Raw genomic sequence first — 21,831 nt, 5'->3', positions numbered from 1 at the left:
TTCTTGTCTTTTAATATTATTATTTTCTAACAAATTTACTTAAATTAGTTTTCAATTTGGTCCTATAAAGACAAAATCAAAATATATAATGGGAAGGGAAAAAAACTAGTGAATCCGCAATGTTTTGTTAGAGCATATCATTATAATTTCACACAACGAATACTCCACGTCTTTTGGTGGTGGTTAATAAAGAACAGTTTGGCAAGCGAAATAATTTCGTCTGCTGAAGGCCCAATGTCCAAGATAAACATGAACCACTGAAGTCCTGTCACAGACGAGATTACAAGGCTAAAAGTAAAATCAATTATATTTGTTTTGCCCAATAACCCGTGCAAGTTAGTCTCCTTTACGAACTTGGAATGGCGAGCGAGATGCCAATCCAATTTGTGTCAAATGTGATCAAACACCAGGCGACAATAAAATGGTTTTTTTAGGTAAGGAATAAGGTGAAGGGTTCGAAGTGGAAGAACTTTACCCCTCGAAAAGTAAATAAATTCGAAATCCTAAACTACAAGGAAGTCGATTATTGTTCACGAGCATGCCCTTTTGGCAGCAATCCACATGAGCTCAAAGCAAATACTGGAAAAGCACGAGGATAATACATCAGATATCAGTTGCACCACAAGAGCTCCCGTCTGTGGTGTCACAAAACCAAAAAAAAAAAATCAACTGCATTGAGAATCATCGCCATTCGTTCAGCACTTTCTTTAGGCCGTTTCCACAAACACTAACTGCTCAAACCCGCCCCACCTTACTTTCCTACTTTCTGATAAAGAATTCTATGTCGAACGATAACTAAAAATAATTATGGTATGTTGACCAAATTATGAATCGTTTCTTTCATGTATTAAACATCTTTGTTTACTCCGTGTATCATCATTTCTGATTGTTCCACCAGGTTCTCATGTTAACATAACCCTACTTATCCTTTTTAATTAACAACAAAGAATTGGCCGAGTATTTAAAGACATTAGCCTACATTACTAATACCAGCAACAAAAATCATAATATCACATTCCACCTAAAGCCGGATCGTGAAACTATCAGTTCATGTCTTTAGTCAAACTACCTGTTTGAATAACACAATCACATATACAATGATGAAATGTCTCCATCCTTCCACGGGAAAAAGTGGCCAGCCCAATCACTAGGTTACTTAGGTCACTGGATCACCATAGATTAACCAGGATCATTAGCATAAGCCCTATCAGGTTTTATTTCATAAGCATACAGAATGTCTGCGCTCTCGGTAATACCTTAGCAAAACCTGGACCAAGGGAATTTTAGGAAAATACAAATAACTATACCTAGAATCAGCACCAGCACTAATAGATAAACGCACAAGAAAATGGGCAGAGCAAAACATAGATCACTAAATCAAAATGAGTCTTTCCCACCAACCATCACCACTACAGTGACCAGGAGAAAAAATGAAATTCCTTTAAAGTTGGGAGAGCTTGAAAACGAAAGACAGGATATACAAGTGAGACAGAAGAGATAAGCAAAATGGTTAGAAAGTTGAGATAAACATACATTTAACGAGTAGCAATAGCAATGAGATCATTAAATGGAGGAATGGAATGAGCAGGGAAGCCGCGGATGATTCAGAGGAAGTCCTTCCAGCAACAGCTGGAGCAACCGAAGGTGTCCTAGGGATGCTCTGTTGCTCATTTGTTGGAAGTGGATTTGGTGATTTATTATCTGGAGGTGGGGCAAGATGCACATCTGCACTGTCACTTGTATCTTGACCTGCAGACAGTACAGAATAGAATCAGTTTTTTTATGGAAATAGTTTAGGTTTACAGAGGAGGTATTGACAATCCTTTGAAAGCAGATTCGACAGTTAATGAGAGAAATAGAAACTGGGAGGACATTGAGAGGGAAGTAAAATCCAGTTGTATCGGCATCACCTGAATGATGTATGGTTGAAAAACTCATGGGAAAAAAAAAAGTTGAACAGGGACCTTACCTGGCCCCCAATCCACAATCAATTTCATGTAAGATCTGAAGTAGACTAAGGGGAATTGAAGCACAGCTAAGAATGGGCTCTGGTTCAGCACCATTGATTCTTGCTACTTGCAACCAATTGAAGTATCGAGGACACTTGGATTTCACAATAGACTTATAGGTTTCCAAAGTTGCATTGAAATGACAATATGATAAAGCTGCTTAGTGTGCACTAACTAACAAAAATTGCAAAACCCGAAGAAAAATTCTTCTGAAGACAGTCATCGAATTTCTTACAGAACCTCCCCTAAAGAGAATTCCATCCACTAATTTATATGAACTAACACGCAGTTTGAACTAAGAACCCGGTAAGAATATCCTAAGAATCAATGATTCATTGTCTTTTGAAACATTATACTTTAAAACAATGAAAAAGAATTCTCCATAATTAAACCAAACAAAATCACAGTATACTTACAGCTGGAATTAGACCAACCCAATTTCAAATTCTCTATGTCAAAAACCATGCGGTAACCAATCATGAAGTTTTCTGCAATTTATGTCAACCCAGTGTCACTATACCATGATGGTTAAAGAGAATAAGTAAGAAAACCCAACATGCCGAGGCGCGTACTCACGTCCAATAATACCGTAACTACCATCTGTTGGCTGGAGACTTAGACAGAACATTGTAAATCCCTGTACAACATAACATTGTGGGATGAGTTTTTTGCAGTAAGTCAACCACATGAAATTCTAAAAATTACAGGCCAAAAATGAAATGGTAGAACATATAGTTTATGCATAAAGCTGAAGGAACAGAGCAAAATTTGTCAAGTAAATCTCAGAAGTAAAGCTGAATAATTCCAGTAAGGCCAAATGCATGTATTGGAAGAAATTACTTTTTTTAACTGCGCAAGAGATTAGAGATTTACAATGGGAACTGTCTTGCTGGAAAGTTTCACTTTACCTTCCTTGCAGCCAATACATTTTTTGGATACATTGTCTCACAAGTTCAGATTCCAATAAATAAAAAGCTTAAATCAGCTCATACCTGATGGTGCGGAATGGAATATGTGGGGTTATGAACTACAAAGTTCTGGTTCCTTGGGAATTTAAGTTGAATGGCGGGAATGTTGTGTAATTCCTGTGAACTGTCCAGCAAAACAACACCCAACAATCAGTTTCCTGAGATACAAGCTAAAAGCTCACAAACTTTCAACAACTATTCACCCTAACCTGGCATTATAGCAATAGTCCCACAGGCCATCTTGAAAACTAATTCTTTTAGCGTTCACTTGTTTGTCAAACTGCACCAATAAACAAATAACACCTTAGCCAGATAAAAAGAAAAACTTGGATATTGCAAAACGTGGACTAAAATATGCACCTCTGACACAAGTTCATTATAAACTTCACTTGGAAGATATGTGAAAGACGAACCGCTGTCAACCAATGCTTTGAACCCGGATCTCTTAAGACAAGAATTACCAACACAATAAGATTCCACCCCGACAAAGTAAGCAGCACTGAAACAATTAACAAACTAATTGCAGTAAGAAATGCAGGAATAGTAAGCATTATCAAGCCATCTAAAACAAGTCAAAACGCATTTAAAAAAGGGTGGGTGCAACTGCCATACTAAGTTCCTTGTATTGGCAAAAATGGTGTTGACTGTTGGGAGGCATGCCCTCTATCACCAAAAAGAATCCTCCCAGAATCATTCTCGTCAAAACAGAGCGAGAAACAATTTTGAATTAATCCAGCTTTAGCAAGCAAACTGGGGACAGAAATGTCTCCAGGTCCCAGTCCCATAACACCATCTGGAGCAGCTCCATCAAAAAAGCTCCCACCTTGCTTCCTACCACACCTGCATTCCAATAAAAACAAAAAATAAAACCTCCAAGTCCAATCACCATGAAGAACCAGAGTAAAAGATGAAAACAACACAGCACCCTAAAACAACAGAAGCCTGCAACATTTTCCGAGCCGCGTGATCACCAACTGATGCCAAATGTAATTTATCCTCAACCAAAAACCCAGCACTCGTTGTATTTTCGAAATCATCATAGTTAAAAATGTAAGGGCAGGGATCCTTGGGATTTTTGCAATTCGAACCCCATTCGCATAACTGGTGATCACAAGATAAGTGCCTGCTTGTGCTTGATAAAGATGGACTATACTCGCTTAAATCTCTATCCTGCATAATAACAGGAGCACCTGCCAATCAATCATTCTAATAATTAAACACCATAAACCTCTTGCCCAATTTTTTCTCTCTTTTTTTTTTTTTTTTGGTTTTCCTAATCTTGATTTTGAAAATTCTGTTAACATGTAAAGTTATACATATAAAAAAACAAAAAATCAGTTATGGATCGCGTACCAGAGAAATATTGTAGTAACTGGCAGATAGGGGGGCACATTGAATACAATCACATGGGACCCATAACAAATCACTACCAGCATCCAATGCAACTAAAAACGACACGTTTGGAGTGCCGATATCAATCCATGTATAATGCAACCTAAATACAAAAGAACATTTAAAATTAATAATAGTGAAATTTATTTATTCATTTATTTAGGAGTGTTTTTTTATTATTATTTTAATTTTGACTGACCAGTCAAGTTCGTTTCCGAAGAAGAGAGCTTGGCTTCCTTGGGAAGGAAACAGCAACTGATTTTTCTGCGAACCGAGCTTCATTCTCTGTCGTTTCAAGTCGTTACCTAGTAACAATTGAAAGTACTCGAAACTGTACCGTTTCGGCCACAAATCACCACTCGCATTGCCCTTGCGCGAAATCGATAGAGATTTAGCCTCGTCGGAGAAACGGTGTATCAGCTTGGAGGAAAATGTGAGTCCAATTGAAGCTTCAAACTGACAGCAAAGCAGCACCACTACCACCAAAACAACCACGCGATCACACTCCATCGTGTGATCAATAATAATAATAATACAAGAGTTTGGGTTTCTGTAGAGAGTGAAGATGAGGAATGGGGAGGGAGGATTTTGATTTTTAAGGCGGACAAATACAAGGGAATGTGAGTGAAGTGAAAGGAGCGGGTGCTAATTTGCGCTGGGGGTGCAGTGCGGGTGTAGGGTGTTTGTGAGTTTTAGAGTTCAAACCTACGATTTGTAGGGGGGGGGCGTGGAAAAGGAGGGCTGGCGTCAATAGAAAGTCAAAAAGTTGGAATGATAATTTTGTGGGAGGGGGCGGTGAGAGAGCGACACGCAAGTGGGTCGTAAGCGATGTGTCGAGAAATGAGCGGAGGGGTTTGCTGTTTACACGTGGGATTCTTTGTTTTGTGCTCTTTTCAACTGGAAATGAGCCCCTCTGTCTTCTCCATGCCTTTCTGGGAGGCTAAGGAAAGGAAAGGCTTCTTTTTTGAACAAATTCAAGATTTTTAATATAAGGTTCGATTAACCCCTGTCGACTGTAGGGCCCTGGCCTGCATGTTAGACAGCGATTTAAGGAAAAGGTTGGTTTTTTTCCTTTCATGCACAGTTCAATAAAATTAAATAGTACGCACCCATAATTCATTATTTATATAATATAATGAAAACATTCATATTAGGTGTCTTTAAGAAAATAACACTAAAATTGGTTTGTGATTTTGATTTTGGACTTGGATGCGGGATTACACGGACCTCATGTCAAGATTTTAGGGGCAGCACCCGTCTTTTCATTTTTTATCAACAATGCAATAATTGTGTTGCCTTTAAAGACTAAATATTCATGACATTTGGTCCATCAAACATATAATAATTTTAATTTTATCATAAATAGTTTGAATCATCCGAGTACTTTTACTATGACAATTATTTAGCCTTGGCTTTCAAGACTTGATTGTTATTTTTTTAATATTTTTTTGTTATTGTTATTTAATTCTAAGGGCACTTTTATTTTTTTTATTTACTTCATTACACTTGCTATTCAAAAAATTTAGCCCTGGCTTCAACAGTGTGGTTGTAATTTCATAAGATTTTTCTGCTATTGTTGTTTAGTTACAGGGGCATTTTTATTTTGATGCACATAAAAAAGGCTGTTGACGCGTGCCTGACAGGCATCAGCCACTTTATAACCTTCAGCGGCGCGTGCAATAGTAACGGTGGTTGAAATCAAGCTTCTGTCATATCATTTGATGTGTCTCGATGTTCTCTTTCTTTTTGGGTGCCACTTGTATAGTAGTGAAATCTGGTTTGGCATCAATTGACTTTTCCCTCTCTTTCTTCCTCGGATTGTGTGCTGCCCATGTAAAAAATTTTACTAGTCCTTTAATTTATTTTTTCTTTTGATCCAATTCTTCTTCTCTTTATTGAAATTTTACATTGATTGTTTCAAATTAAATTTTATTTTTCAATTTCATCCCTGATTGTTTGAATTTGTTAGTTTTTTTTATCAATTTTTATTTTTATTTTTTTGGTTTTCAGCCATTTTCTTGATTTGTTTGTTTTTTCTTCAATTCCATCATTGATCATTTCTTTTCATTAAATTTCATGTCAAGTTTGATGTCAATTATTTTAATTATTATTTTTTAATTGTTATTTTTTAATTGATTTTTTTTTCAATTTCATCTCTAAACATTTAATTTTATTTAAATTTTCCCTTAACATTTAATTTCAGTTGGGTTTTTATGTTGAATTTAGTCCTCATTATTTTAATTGATTTTTGTTTTGTTTTGTTTTGTTTTTTTAATTGATTTTTTTCCTCAACTTCATCCCTCAGTATTTATATGGTTAAGAATCTTGTTTTTTTTTTCCAGGTTTGTCTTTAATGGGATCACCCTGGTTTTATGACCCGAGCCATAAATCTAAAAAATTAGTCCGGGTCGACTTTGAACTTTTTTCAAGGCATTTTTTCCAAATATTTTTTTCTCCCGTATTTTTTTCGCTTTGCTATTTATAGGGTCATCCAAATTTCATATCCTAGGTCATGTGTTTGATTTCTTCACCTGGGTTGACTGTCGGGTTCATTTAAGGCTTTTTTTAATCTTTTTTTTTATATGTTTCCATCATATCAACAAATGTCCATTTCTTATATTTTTCTAACATGTCTGACTGTTTGTTATATCTTTTATGGTATGAGTTTATTCAGTCATTTTTGTTTATATTTTTTAGGGTGGATTTATCTTTTATTTATTTAAATAAAAAAGTGTAGTAAACATAATCCAGTAAAAATCTCATCTTTACAATTTTTTTATTGGTCATTGTTAATGATTTTTTTTACTTACATAAATGATTGTCAATTTATTTAGTGAGATGATTGCATAGGCTTTTCAAATGATATTTTTATTTTTTCATGTAAAAATTAAATTGGAATAGACTGTATACCTGGTATTGTCTAAAAAAATTAGAACTCTCATGCCAAATTCCTTTAGTTTTTCCTTTTTTTATCTTTTTTTTTAAATTATTTTTTTTATTCTTTATACTTGACCTGATTATACCATTCTTTTTGTTCATTTATAATTTGTTTTCTTAATATTTTTTTCTTTACACCTTTAGTTTTTGGAAATTTATTCTACACAAGCTAAAAAAAATAGTATTTCACTTTAGCAATCGTAACATTGTTCTATTTTCTAGCTACGTTAAAAACTACCTTAAAATCTTATATATTTTTATCAATGCACGTGATTTTTATTATATTTTATTATATGTAAGCATCAACTTTGTGATTCACAATTATATTTTTTATTTAATATAAACAAAACACGTTAATAACACCAACACATTAATTCTCTTACGTTGGGAAAAAAATTATTCGACCTGCAACTAAACGAGTTGAATAAACACATTAATATTTTGTTTTTTGTATGTATTGACATAAATATTTTTCATAGGCTTTTTAATTTATAATTATATTTTTTTTAAAAAATAAAATTTAAAAACTTGTATATTTATTTTTTTTCAAAAAAAAAAGATTTACTGTCCTCGCGGAAAAAGCACAAATCATATAACTAATACGGTCTATACCATAGAAGAGAATATGCTTATAAAAACTTTTCTAAAATGTTAAAAAGTATAGTAATCACAGGGAAGAGCTTTGTGATCCAGGCGCGGTCGCTATCATTGTTCATTACTACATTCCTTCTTTTTTCACAAAAGGAAAAGGTAAATGGAAGAGAGATAAGACAGGATGATCCCCTTAACGACGAACTTGCATAGATATTAATTAATTAATTAATTTATTTGTGATAATTAGGTGTTGTTGAGTTTTTTTTTAAAAGGTATTTTTTAAAAAATATTTATTTTGTTTTTGGTTTCAGTGAGGTGTAATTTATGTTTTAAAATAATTGTATATTAAAAAAAATTAATCACACACTTAATGAGTTGGTATGGTTAGGTGTGCTTCTGCAGCCTTGTATTATGTGGGCTTAATTAAAATGATTTAGGTATCCTCGTGGTACAATTTAGGTTATAGCTTGAGATGGTTAATTTGAATTAATTTTAAATGAATATTTTAAAAAAATAATTAAAATAATTTTATTTAAAAAAAATCAAATAAAAAATTAACAAATTGGTAATCGAGTTTTGACCTAGATTGACTAGATTATAGGTTAACTTAAATTTTTAACTAGATTAAGTTGAATTAATTTTTAAAAATTTTATTTTAATTTAGCAAGATTTATTGACATGTATTACTTTTGTTTGATTAGTCATTGTTGTTGTTTTTTATTATATTATTATTGCTAATATATGGTTTTTTTCATAATCATATTATTTAATTTCAAAAACCACACATATATTATTTAACTCTAGCTCTGGTCATTTAGCCATGAGGTTGAATTCTCTTTCTCTCTCTCTCTTTTAATGGACTTGTAATTCCTTCTTATTTATTTTCCCAATTCCTATATATTCCAAATTAAATAGGCAGTTTTTGACCTCTGACTTCCAACCCAATTTAATATCATAATCAAATTGATTTATTTTGAGAAAGTGGTCGGTATCAAAGTTGTACAGCTCCCTCTTATCCTTGTCCTGTCATCAAAATCACCTTGATTGGATATTTGCAGTGAGAATCATATTTTATTTCCCGATATACGTTTCTGAAATTTCTTGTAAGGAAGTCTCTAATTTTTGAAGGAGGAAACTTCACTCTCCTCCTTCTATCTATACCCTTAAGAGGACAAGTACAAGGAACATGTTCATGATATACGTCAACCCTTGCTTTATCTTATCATAAAAATTGGTTAACAAATTCACAAATTTACTAATCTTCGATCATTGATTTTCTCTCTATTTCCAATTCATATTTTTGTCCTACTTGCTATTTTTTTTTCCTTTTTTGCTTATCATGTGAACTTGCATCCCGAGTGTAAGCAAGTTAAATGTGGATGCTCAGTCCTTAGATTAGTCATAAACCCACCAAGCTGATGATAGGTTTTAGTTTATGATATGATCATAAAACTGCAAACCTAGCCTTTGCGATCGGAGATATCATTAAAGTACAATGATAGTATAGCTTTGCTGCCACAAAAATGGTATCTTTAATTGCTTCTTTGGAAACAGTTTCCATTAAATCATCGCATGCATGGTTGTGGGATCAGTGGTTTGGGAACGAATAGGATTTTTTCTTCTGTCCGGTTGTCTCATGTGGCTGTGATAGTGGCATTGCTATTGAGAACTTGGCAACTACTACATCGAGGCTCTGTTGTTTTCTGGGATAAGACTTGGATTCAAATTACTATATATGAGGTTACAATCAATGGACTCCATAGATTTTATTTTGATAAGCCTCTTGAAACCTATGTTTCTATGCCATGCATGTACTGAACTTTTAGCTCCTCGCCAGTTAGGCTTTTGTCTGTGCTTTTAGACAACGTACGCGGATCTGGGAACAGCATGTGGCAAGAATTTTCGTGTATCATGCCTTAGCATTATTGACCCAGGTACGATAAATTTTCTTGATTAGTAGTTCATTGAGTTATAATTCAACGAACTATGTCCCATCATTATGTTGTTCAGGTGATTCAGGTATTATCAAGTCATTATTACCTGGCGAGCAGTGAGATCGATCCTTTTTCAGTGATTCTCCTACCAAAAGCTAGTGCTAGAATTTTATTTTTTTTCCCTTAGGCTCTACTTGAGTTTCAAAAACTTTGATGGGCATGTCAATTCTTATTCTAGGAGATATTGATCGTAATTAGTCATTTATTTCAAATGGCGAGCTCGATCGGCGAGCCGTTCATATTCTAAATGATAACCATTCTCGTCATATCTTCTATTTATTTCGTTCTTTTCATGGTCTGTGTATTGAACGCAGTGTCTCCTGTCAAGATGAGGACCGAGAACCGTAGGAAATGGGGGTTGCGCCGACTTAGATGATTCCACAATGGATTGGCCACCAATTTAGCTGAACTTTTCTTTTTTTCTTTTCTTTTTTGTACAAACCAGTTCGGTATGATAAACACTCATAGAACCTCGCGTCCAGCCAAAGCTGTCTATTTTCCACCCAGTAGGTTGGTGAAGACAGCAACAACGGATGGCTATGGCTTGTAACAGCCATGATGTTGGCATCGAGTAAATACGGATAGTAATGTGGATAACATACGCAATAGCAGAGGTGCCCGTGTATTAAATTGGCGGTGTGTATTTCGAGTTGAAGAGTTTAGGAGCATGCTTGCCTCTTGCCGTGTTAGCTCTGATAAGGGCCGTTTTTTCTGCTACCTCAAATTGGATTTGGCACAATTTTCGTGCACCGAACCGATCCCTTTATATCAATCATCTTATCAATTTTGGCTCAAAAATGAAACTTTCTGCTGCTGCTAAATCTATAAAAATAGTAACACAGCATTTTTTTTTGAATTGCCGTAAGAAATAAGTAAAGTTCGGCGAATAGTATTTGAAGTCCTAAAATAAACAATTAACAGGTAAGCAAGCAAGCGGTTGGCTAGAACCAAACTAATTAGCTGACCCCCCTTAATCCCTTAAAGCCCGGATTAAGATATGCGATTATTTTCCATAATTACTCTGATTTTCTTTCAAAGTTTTTCTCATTAATTATCCATCAAGCAAACAAAGAAAAATAAAAACCGACTTGAAAAAAAAAATATCATGAGAATAAAATCTGGCGTGCCTATATATACATGCCTCTCTGTCTTGGTGTCTCTCGTATTGTGAGTTATCCTTCCGGGATCATCAAGGATTCGAATCTTCCTCTATCCTGTGTAGTGTGTCTCTCTTTGTTGTAACTGCATGCCCTCGAGGCAATGTCCCAAGAGGCCACAATGACCCTTCATCTCCGCTCCGCTCCTCTTCTCTTTTATCCGTTCCTTGGTATGCTCTCTTTTATCCAAATTTGTGATGTCCCTTTTCATCTCTTGCGTGTGTTATTCGATATATGAAAACTTTATTGTGATGATCATATGTAGAAAGTAAATGCTTGATTGTTTTTGGATCTTGATTGTTTTTGGATCAGTTCTTGGTTTTTAATGCTGGGCTACCTTCTCATGTTTGTTTTTAAATTGTGTTGCATTGGTGTGAATTAGGAGTGTGTATGTTTTTTACGATATTGCTGTTCTTTTTTTTCTCTTTTCTTCTTTTGTTCTAGTTTTTATCATTAGTTTCTGTTTGAACTTTTAGTTTTGTTTTCTATACTATATTTTTATTAGAAGAAAACTCAACTGTAGAATCTTGATTATGCATGGTAGCTTTAAGAATAAAGGAAAAACTCATAACATGGAAACAAATTCGACGCATCATTAATTAATTACTTAATAAACTCTATCGCTGAGTATGATATGATGAAACACACAGGAATTTTTTAAATATTGTGAACCCCGACTGGTTGTTTTAATTCTGAAGTGTTAAAATAGTGGGAGATAATATGTTTTCTAGAATAAACAACAAATTGAGCGGTTTGACCTCCCAAAACAAGAAAAGTTAGCAAATAGTAGAGGATATGTTCAGGCTTTGTTTTCTGGCTTTTAGTCATCCCATCCTACTTTGCATGCCAGAAGTTTAGAGAGTGTTCAAGAAGAATATGATAGATATTATTTTTTAAAATGTTTTTAATTTAAAAATATATTTAAATAATATTTTTTAATTTTTTAAAATTTATTTTTGATATTTACACATTAAAATATTTTTTTAAAAAAAACATATTTTAAAAGAAATTCAAATTTTAACAAATAACGATTTAAATCTCAATGGCAATTACCCCTGATTAGTGATATTACGCAGCTGCTTCACAAAATCTTGTCTTCTCTTCTTGCAGGCAAGTTAGCAATGGCACCAGGTTATGAATAATTAAAATCCAAACCACACATGGAACCAAATCTTGACGTCACAGATATTAGCTGCTATCTTTCCCTCTCTTCAATACTACTGCTCTTATCGACACCACACTGTTCTCCCTCCCTCCCTCTATTTTGAAAAACCACGGCTATTTATTGACCAGCCACACTGTCAACAGTATAACTCTTCTTTCCATCCACATCTAGATTAGATCCCCAATCCAAGGCCAAATCCCCCTTCCCTTTTTCTTTCCTTTTAAAAACGCAGACCCAAAACCAAGAAACATCGATCAACGCAAACCCATAATTCACGACAACAGAGTCTTTTGGCTCTGGGACTTGAATCTCCGTGAGAGGGCGATGTTTCTTAATAGGTACGTGATAGCTTAAGTTCAAGCATGAACATGGCATCCAACTTTTCATCACCATCATCTTCAACTATCGTTGGTGAGTACATTGGTATAGAGAGCAGTCTTGATCTTAAGAACGAAGAAGATATCTTCACATCCTCATCAAATAAAGAAGAGACTAATAATTATGAGAGTTGTAGTCAACGTTGTCATAGCGAAAAGAGAGAGCAACGGTGGGCTAAGAAAAAGGAGTTTCCACCACCAATACCATTGTTGGCTTGTACGGAGAATTTGCCTTCCCATATGCCTTGGGTTTTAAAGAGGTACTATACAAGTGATGGAAGATTGATACTTAGAGAAGAGAAGGTCAGGCGTCATGAGTACTTTCGGGCTCACAGATCCAATGGACGTCTCACCTTGCATCTTGTTCCTTTGGATGGTATATGAAGTTTCGGCCCCTCCTTTTGTTGGTGATGAGAGACGTCATGGCATTGAGAATGATATTGATCAGTGCTATGATAATGAAGATGATGGTGAAGAAGAGCAAGTAGAGCAAGAACATGAAGCAGATAAGGAAGAAAATGAAAGCCTTGTAGAAGAAAGTATTGATGTGAAAGTAAATGACAATTATGGTGTAGATAATGATTATTTTGGTAATAATGTTGATAGTGGTGAAACTATAGAGGTGGAGGAGGAGGCTGTGCATGATGATCAAAGAGTTCCTTCTATGGAGAGTTCTGAGAGTGCAGGCAAATGTTTGGACTACAACAGTGTGAGAACAAGCTCCACTTGTATATTTGGGGTGCCAGTACCGGCTATAAGGCCAGTTCATACATAAGACACAAGCAATTAAAAAAAAAAAGGACTGGAATTCCATTTTTAGTTTCGATGAGCCTTATTTATTGAGAAATTTAGCAGCTCACTCTCATGATTTCGATGGAGATTGTAGCACAATTCAATATCTATATAGGTCTGGATGGCGGATGGTACTGTATTCTTATCGATTTTAGGTTCATTGGTATAAGAGAGGATGTTTTTCATTTTGAATTAGGGAGTTTTGTATTTCAGAGATACTCTGGTTCATCCTTATCCATTGATTACACCTTTCTCTCTGCATTTATGTATACATGCAGTTTATTTTCTTTTTGGTTTATATATATAAAACTAGATTATTGGCACACTTGTAGGTGGATAAACTTTTCTATCTAAAAAAAATATCTAGACATTACTAATATTTTTTCTAATAGAAAAAAATTTAAACCATATGGGAATTGACTCGATGTGATCTAATCATCTTGACGGGTTTAAAGACAATATGAATGACCGATAAAAATATAATTTGATTGATAAGATTTTTTTTATAAATATTAAGACGATAACAAATTGTATTGATTCGGGTCTACTCTTATTAACTTGTCAATTTGCATGCTGAGTTATGAGATCATGATAACCCTATATAAAGCAAATCAAAACAAATTATGAAACTTTATTTTTAATAAACTCAATGTTGAAGGATGAAATTGAAAAAATCAATTAAAAAATAACCCGAGTTAACTAGGTTAACTTGTCAAACTCGCAACTATAGTCATGAGACCAATACAACCCAATAGAAAGCAAATTAAAATAAATAATTAAGCCCAATTCCTAATCAACTCAATGTTGAAAGATAATTTCTTTTTAAAAAAATTAATTAAAAAAAAGACACAAAAAAACAACTCCAGTCAACCTGGACTAAACTACTAAACTCGTGACTCGAGTCAAAAGACGAGGAAAACTTCATAGAAAGCAACCAAAATAAATCACAAATCTTAATTCTCAATCAACCCATTGTTAAAGGATGAAATTGAAAGAGAAAAAAGATCAATTAGGAAAAGGGAAAAAAACTCGAGTCAACCAAGTTAACTCGTCAAACTCGCGGTTCGGGTTATGAGACAGAGATAAATTCATAAAAAGTAAATTGAAAAAAATTATGAAGCACAATCCCCAATAAACCTAATGTTGAAAGATGTAATTGAAACTGAAAAATCAATTAAAAAATGACATAAAAAACAACTCAAGTTAACCTGCTAAACCCGTGACCCGAATCATGAGACAAGAATAGCATTATATAAAGAAAACTAAAACAAATTGCGAAGCCTAACTCCCAATCATTCAAATGATGAAAGATGAAAGATGAAATTAAGAAGAAAAAAATTAGGAAGAGGGGGAACTCAGGTCAACTGAGTTAACCTGTTAAACTTGTGATCTGAGTCATGAAACTGAGATAACCATAAAAAAAACATATAAAAACTTAGATTGAAAAAAAACACTATTTTATTGAATAATTTTTTGTGAGAAGGGGATGTAAACCCTCCCTTCTCCTTTGTTTTTTGTTAATGTAATTGAAATTAAAAAATCAATTAAATACAAAAAAATAACTTGAGTTAACTTGTTAAACCCGTGAGAGGGATAACTTATGAAAATAAAATAAAACAAATCATAAAGCCTAATTCTCAACCAATCAAATATTGAAAGATAAAATTGAGGGGAAAAAAGTAAATTAGAAAAAGAAAAAAAAAACTTAAGTCAACCAAGTTAACACGTCTAACTCACAATCCAGGTCATGGGATAAAGATAGCCACATGTAAATTAAATTGAGGGAAAAATAATAGTAATCCTTGTAAGAGTATGGTTATGGATGTGATTGGAATGAATTAAGATTATATGGATGAATGTTTAATCATAAATGAAGAATCAAATACAAACATTGCCAGATTTTTTATCTTTTAAAAGATTTCAATGAATTATTATGAGATGAATGCACAAATAACAGTATATTCCCCTTGTCTTAGGATACAAGAAAACTGACATATGTTTAAATTTTGCATATTTTACTCCTTGAAAATACATATTTGACAAAGTACAAAACATGTGGGCATGCTTGGTATAAACTCATAACTGTCAGGGTAAGTATTTTTATCGCACATAGAAAACTTAGATACTTCTCAATCACTCATAGACTATAAAATTTATTCATGTCTCTAAAAATTATTGAGTGCATGACATGACATCATTTACATGATATGGTAGATGCAGTTATAGTGCACCCTTCTGATGGTAAAGCCTGGAAAAATTTTAATATGGTGTATCCTCAGTTTTTGATGAAACGACAGAATGTACATCTTAGGTTATATACAAATAGATTCAATTCATTCGGGTCATTTGCTACACCATATTCTTATTGGTCGGTGATACTTATGATTTACAACTTGTTATCAGAGATGTTTATAAGGCCGAAGTTTATATTTTTATCTATAGTCATATTTAGTCCTAATAATCAGGGTAGAAATATAAATGTTTATCGTCAACCGTTGGTTGATGAGTAGAAGCAGCTATGGTCATTTGATAATTTGACGTATGATATCTTAAGAAAATATAATTTTTAGATGAAGACAACTTTGATGTAGACTATTAATAATTTTCATGCGTATAGGATGGTTTATGATTGAAGAACGCATGGAAAATTAGCATGTCCATATAGGATGAAAAATAACAAGGGCTTCACCTTAACAAATGGTGGTAAAGTATCTTTTATTATTATTATTATTATTATCACCGACAGTTCTTACCAACTGATCACAAGTATAGAAAGAACATAAATGAATTAGTTGTAGGTAGAGTTTAAAGAGATGTTGCATCGCCGGTACCGTCGAGTGCAAAATTGCATGACATTGTCTCGTAGTACAAGGGCATTGTATTTGGTTTTCTCTTCTTACCTCATGCTCTTTCTTTTTCTTTATTGATAAATCCCTTTTAACAAGTAGTAAATAGAGGGTGTTTTTTTCCCCTCTTTTGATTCATGTTACATCTATGTTCATTCTCTTTACCAATTTCTTTGATGAGTTAAAGTTTTGAGCTACTTGTAGCAGCTCGTGATTCACACATTTCAACAGTGTTTTGGTTGCCTTTAAAAGAATCTCATCTATTCCAACAATTTCTAATCATCCTCAACCTTAGAGGTTGAATTTTAAATCAACATAATTTTTTAGATATGTTTACAACTTTATGATAAATTGTTAATTGTGATGGATTGATAATTTGTTGCAAATGATGGTGAAAATTTGACTAGGAAGTTGTTATTTTGGATAGGTTTGGGTTAATTGTTTATTTAGCTTATTGTTATTTTACCATTATTGTTAGCCTTCTTGGACTAGACAGAATATTTGACACAATTCATGCCTTCCCCCCACTTTGCACTTATCCAATCAACTCATTATAAAAAAGCACAATATGAAAAAGAAAAAAAAAAGATCATTTACTGACAATTAATAGTTTATTTCTATGATCATGTGAGAAGAAAATTCTTTGACAATAAACTCAGTTACTTGACAATAAACTCTCTCAAAGCTCTTGTGTTTCGTTTTTATTTCGTCTAAATCCTTTCTTGTTTACAAACCTAGTTACCACACAGTTTTTTTAAATGGCAGCCATCTTCCGCAAACTGGTACAATCACAGAACAAGATACTGGGTTCGGAGGACGGGCCTCGCCGGAAGTATCCACCGCAGCAGAACCACCTGCCAAGAAAGAACGCTTCTCGGTTTATACAGGGGAGACATTTTTGAGATTCATCTTGAATCCAAAGTCCAAAATATATCAAACAAGAAACAACTTTCTTTTTTTCTATTTTTTTAAATGGAAACTAAATAAGAAATCGTGAATAAATTGACTCCATCTCCAAGGAAAGGAAGTCAAGTAAAGTGTCCTTCCATGTTCACACGTGTCATACTATCCTACTTTTCAACGACGAACAGTTAGAGTAATATTAATATTAGAATAGGGCACCAGGCTGGCAGCACAGCAGCGGAGGTAAGGTTTCTTGTCTCTGTAACTTGGGTTTGAGTTTTTACATGTATATATGTTATTCTCATGCTATTTTACCTGTAGGTTCAGAGATTAATTATGATGTGTGTAAGTTGGTCCGAACATCCTAAATTAAAAAAAAATTAAAATAGAAAAAAAAATAAAATAAAATCCAACAAGACAGCCTGAAAACGTACTCCTAAAAATCTAAAAATCCATTGTCTTACATGAGACTGGGGATATTCCGTGCTCTATGGCAGGGCACCTTTCGCTAATCTATTCCGCCCGCCCGTCCAGACGCGGCGCCCATTTCCATTGTCATCTACTGCCCTTTCTTTCCTCCCGGCTGAATTCTTCTAAGATCCATTGCTCGATTTTGCAAGATGCACTATTAGTAGCCTGGCCCTGTATCTATTGTTCGAAATTTTTATTTGTGTAATTGTATTTTTTTAATTAAATTTAAAGATAATTAAATCAAATTTATTAACTAATGATAAAAACCAAAAATAAAAATAAAAAAATTACGCAAATATATGATGTGATCGTTTTGGAATTCACGCTAAAATCTTGTATATATAATTTTTTTTTTAAAGTAAATTATCTGACCTCATCAGAGTACTATATTGTACCTAAACTTGTAAAGTAAAACATCTATTCAGTATTTACACACTTTTTATTTGTGTCGATTTCTTCTTCTTCTTCTTCGCTTGGTTCTCAGCCTGCAGCAAAGGTAAATCCTTTCTTTATTTCTACTCATTAGATCCATATATAATGCACATCTCACAGTTAATTCTGCTGCTTTTTGTTAAAAGTTTTTTTTATATATAACCTTGGCTCAATTCTTGATCTGGGTTTTGCTGTTTTTTAATTGGGTAAGATCAGTTTTAATGTTGTAATTGCAGTTTTGGGGGAATTCTGGATCAGTGGACAATGATTGACTTGGTTGTGTTTTTGTTAAAAAATAAAAATAAAGTAGTGTTAGCTAATTTGTGCCTTATGTAGAAGGGTGATGGAATCTATTGATGCTGCTTTCTTATTGTATTTTGGTTGAGTGTTTTGACTTGAATTGTTCATGCTGTTTCTTTATTTTACGAATATTTAATTATTAATTTTTCTAGTGAATTGTTCGAGTGTTTCAAGACTGTTCTCGTATAAATGCTCTTTTTTCACTCTTGTTCGTTCATATCTTGTCAATCTGGTTTCTGATTCGGTGAAGTGTAAGTGTGCTCCCCTTTTTTGCAGCATATGCCAAGTTCATAATTGGTGTTGCTAAGCTGAGGGTTTCTTGATGGGGGGTGTTTTGAGTTTAGCTAGTCCCAAATGCAGAACCAGCGACTATAATGAGGTGTTAAATAATGGAAGCTGCAAGAGGCAAAAGACATCCTCAATTTTTTATGATGAGGAAAGCCCAAGATTGATTCCATTTCTTCCTGATGAGTTATCAATCCAGATTCTTGCTAGAATCCCCAGATGTTGCTACTTTAATCTGAGTTTGGTGTCACGCAAGTGGAAGGAAACGTTTGAGAGTGCTGAGCTGTTCAAAATTAGAAAAGATTTTGGATTAACAGAAGAATGGCTGTATGTATTGATAAAGGATAAAGCAGATAAATTATCATGGCATGCTTTGGACCCATTGTCAAGAAATTGGCAGAGATTGCCTCCAATGCCAAATGTTGTTTGCGCAGACGAATCTAAAAGGAGACTTTCTGGGTTTTGGTTGTGGAATGTAGTTGGGCCAGGCATAAAAATTGCTGAAGTCATAAGGAGTTGGCTTGGGCAAAAGGATGCGCTGGATCAAATGCCATTTGGTGGTTGTTCCATTGGTGCTGTTGATGGATGCCTCTATGTGCTTGGTGGGTTCTCTGGAGCTACTACCGTGAGATGTGTCTGGCGGTTCGATCCAATCTCAAACAAATGGCGCAAAATGGCTTCCATGTCTACGGGTAGAGCTTACTGTAAGACGAGCATTTTAAATAACAAGCTATATGTTGTTGGGGGGGTTAGTCAGGGCCAAGGGAGATTGACTCCTCTTCAATCCGCTGAAGTTTTTGACCCATGCACGGGTACATGGTCTGATGTCCCAAGCATGCCATTCTCAAGAGCTCAATTAGTGCCCACTGCCTATTTGTCTGACATGCTAAAGCCTATTGCCACCGGGATGACTTCCTACATGGGAAGGTTATTCGTGCCTCAGAGTTTATACTCATGGCCCTTCATTGTTGATGTTGGTGGGGAAATATATGATCCTGAAACAAATTCATGGGCTGAAATGCCAACTGGCATGGGAGAAGGTTGGCCTGCACGGCAGGCAGGTACGAAATTGAGCGTGGTGGTAGATGGTGAATTATATGCATTTGATCCGTCTACTTCTGCAGACAGTGGTAAGATCAAGGTATATGATCACAGAGAAGATACATGGAAAGTTGTCATTGGTAAAGTCCCCGTTGCTGATTTTACAGAATCCGAATCTCCATATCTGCTCACAGGTTTTCATGGAAAGATTCATGTCCTCACAAAAGACGCCAATCGGAACATTGCAGTTATGCAGGCTGACGTGCAAGATGTTTTGGGTTCCCCATTGAACTCAACTTCTGTTTCTGCTCAGTCCTTGCATGAGCATTCTGACTCATCGGAAACAGTTGTTTGGAAGGTCATAGCCAGTAAAGATTTTGGGTCTGCTGAACTTGTAAGTTGTCAGGTTCTTGATATATAGGGCTGCTTTGATTAGTGTTTTATTTAAGATATTGATGTGTCTTAGAACCTGCACAAGTGACCAAGCACTAGAAATTGGAATTTGGTGTCTGCCCATCAAGATGGCTTCCAATTGTATTCGTATTCTTAGAACTTGAAGTAAATTTCATGATCTGTTTGAATTGCCTGACAAGAAAGGTATCCGGATGTTTGCGAACTAAAGGTGTGATATATATGAAGAAGACGTCAACCAGTCTGTCATGTGTCATTTTCAATTTTAGATGTGGTTTTCTGCATTTAAAATCATTCGTGCTGCCAATTTTCTTCTCTGGAGAGTTGGACTTGTGAAGTTTAAAGGTGAACAGTAGCCATAACATTCAACAATTAGGATGTGGAGTAACGTCTTGAATTGTTGAGTTTACAGTTTTAATTTTTCTCAATAATGTATTTCTGTCTAAAGATTTCGTGTAAGAAATATTTAAGATGGTCCCTACCAAATACAAAAAAACAATCTAGTACAATAAAAGGGTGCGTCTGCTTTGCTTGGTGCACCGTAAGAAGATCTTGTGTCCCATATTTTAGGTGGTTTCTGCACTACACCTACCTCTGTATCGTTTCTGCATTACAATGTATAAGCCTACAGGTAGGCCGGCTTGACCCGAGAGCATATCTTGTCTAAACCGAATTTCTTACAACTCTTCAATTTGCCATCATAGGGAAGGATATCTTAGCTTCTTGCTCCATTTTTCTAAAAAAAATTCAGCGAAGTAAACTGTTTAATTGAAAAGCTGAGCAGAGGATCCAACTCTGCTATAAGCCTTCAGAATATAAACTGATGAGACCAGCAACCAGCTTTGGAGTTATTCAAGATACTGTTCGAGGCAAAATGGGTAGCAGAGTGCCACTATTATTCCTCTCTATCCATATACAGGAGTAGAAAGTAATCCCAAACAAGTTTCCTCTCCAGAAAATTCTTGACACTATCCAAGCTCAAGATTCTGGTCCCCAAAAACCATGCGAACGCCCACTATGGTAAGGATATTTTGCCAATTCATTTTAGTAATAGGACAAGCGAAGAAAACATGCTTCGCATATTCATTTTTATTTGATGGCCGTAGATTATTCTTAGGCTAGTTTTGTGCCATCTAGACTGAACCCATTTTTCTCTGAACTGCTCAAAAACAAATCATCTATATATTGGAATTGAAATATTCATGAATTTGGAACCTTGATTGACAAGGTGGGAATTATACCCGGTTGCCAATCAAGCCAACACGAGGCAATAGTTCATTGTTTGAAGCACATAACAGGCAAGAAAGATAATATTGTACCATCGTTTCGTGTGACAACGAAGCTCATCTCTTAAAGTTATATGACTCTATTTCATTTGTTTTGTGTTTGTCATACGAAAAACTACGTGCAGAAAACTGCTCCAATCAATTTTTCTTTATCTTAAAAGCAATATAAGAATATGTTAAATGTGTGACGGAGACGCAATGGACAATCTTTTATGTTATCCCTTAGTGGAACTCCGTTTCAGCGGTTGATGGAAGATTCAGTTCAAATGTGAGAAATCATTCCACTGGAAGGAAAAGGACAGCTTGAAGGCAAATGTTAAGTGGCAAATCTGGACAAGCTGGTGTTAGGTAACAAAAATGGACAGCTTTAATGTCTGATGTCAGGTCCTGGTAAAACGAAGCCCAGTGCATTCATGGCCTAGTTACAAAGTGTTGAGAATAGTACCATAGATGCCAGGCCTTAGAACTAGG

At 34.7% G+C, this 21,831-nt stretch overlaps 3 protein-coding genes across 5 annotated transcripts; 2 read left to right on the top strand and 1 right to left on the bottom strand.

The window, feature by feature from the left end:
- Positions 1-1,349: 1,349 nt before the first annotated feature.
- LOC133690808 (aspartic proteinase-like protein 1) lies at positions 1,350-5,073 on the bottom strand. Of its 2 annotated transcripts, none has more exons than XM_062111070.1 (10): positions 4,569-5,073; positions 4,331-4,472; positions 3,903-4,147; positions 3,590-3,817; positions 3,338-3,476; positions 3,187-3,257; positions 3,002-3,101; positions 2,586-2,646; positions 2,426-2,497; positions 1,350-1,749 (listed from the first exon to the last, which is right to left on the bottom strand). In XM_062111070.1, the coding sequence occupies exons 1-10, from the start codon at positions 4,877-4,879 to the stop codon at positions 1,511-1,513; spliced, it is 1,608 nt and encodes a 535-aa protein (XP_061967054.1). In that variant the 5' UTR covers positions 4,880-5,073; the 3' UTR covers positions 1,350-1,510. The 2 variants fall into 2 exon arrangements, with proteins under 2 accessions (XP_061967054.1, XP_061967055.1); XM_062111071.1 differs by having other exon boundaries at positions 3,903-4,167; positions 4,569-4,707.
- Positions 5,074-12,584: 7,511 nt separating this feature from the next.
- LOC133690536 (uncharacterized) lies at positions 12,585-13,368 on the top strand. Its single transcript, XM_062110762.1, has 2 exons — positions 12,585-12,969; positions 13,058-13,368. The coding sequence occupies exons 1-2, from the start codon at positions 12,585-12,587 to the stop codon at positions 13,366-13,368; spliced, it is 696 nt and encodes a 231-aa protein (XP_061966746.1).
- A 4,245-nt stretch (positions 13,369-17,613) lies between these two features.
- Positions 17,614-20,318, top strand: LOC133692498 (F-box/kelch-repeat protein At1g22040-like). 2 transcript variants are annotated; one of them, XM_062113499.1, is made up of 2 exons: positions 17,614-18,101; positions 18,594-20,318. In XM_062113499.1, the coding sequence occupies exon 2, from the start codon at positions 18,660-18,662 to the stop codon at positions 20,082-20,084; it is 1,425 nt and encodes a 474-aa protein (XP_061969483.1). In that variant the 5' UTR covers positions 17,614-18,101; positions 18,594-18,659; the 3' UTR covers positions 20,085-20,318. The 2 variants fall into 2 exon arrangements, with proteins under 2 accessions (XP_061969483.1, XP_061969482.1); XM_062113498.1 differs by having other exon boundaries at positions 17,615-18,101; positions 18,614-20,318.
- The last annotated feature ends 1,513 nt before the right edge of the window (positions 20,319-21,831 follow it).

The sequence above is a fragment of the Populus nigra genome, chromosome 4 (assembly GCF_951802175.1).
Source record: "Populus nigra chromosome 4, ddPopNigr1.1, whole genome shotgun sequence".
NCBI classification, from domain to species: Eukaryota; Viridiplantae; Streptophyta; class Magnoliopsida; order Malpighiales; family Salicaceae; genus Populus; species Populus nigra.
The sequence above is the reverse complement of the archived record's forward strand: the minus strand, read 5'-3'. Positions and strand labels throughout refer to the sequence as shown.

Excerpts from the sequence above, each read along its gene's own strand:
- LOC133690808 (XM_062111070.1), bottom strand. The coding sequence starts at position 4,879 with ATGGAGTGTGATCGCGTGGTTGTTTTGGTGGTAGTGGTGCTGCTTTGC. Across the intron at positions 3,102-3,186 it reads GACTATTGCTATAATGCCAG|TTCACAGGAATTACACAACA; the intron begins GTTAGGGTGAAT and ends TTTGCTGGACAG. Across the intron at positions 2,498-2,585 it reads TAGTTACGGTATTATTGGAC|AAAACTTCATGATTGGTTAC; the intron begins GTGAGTACGCGC and ends CATAAATTGCAG.
- LOC133690536 (XM_062110762.1), top strand. The coding sequence starts at position 12,585 with ATGGCATCCAACTTTTCATCACCATCATCTTCAACTATCGTTGGTGAG. Across the intron at positions 12,970-13,057 it reads GCATCTTGTTCCTTTGGATG|ATGATGGTGAAGAAGAGCAA; the intron begins GTATATGAAGTT and ends ATGATAATGAAG.
- LOC133692498 (XM_062113499.1), top strand. The coding sequence starts at position 18,660 with ATGGGGGGTGTTTTGAGTTTAGCTAGTCCCAAATGCAGAACCAGCGAC.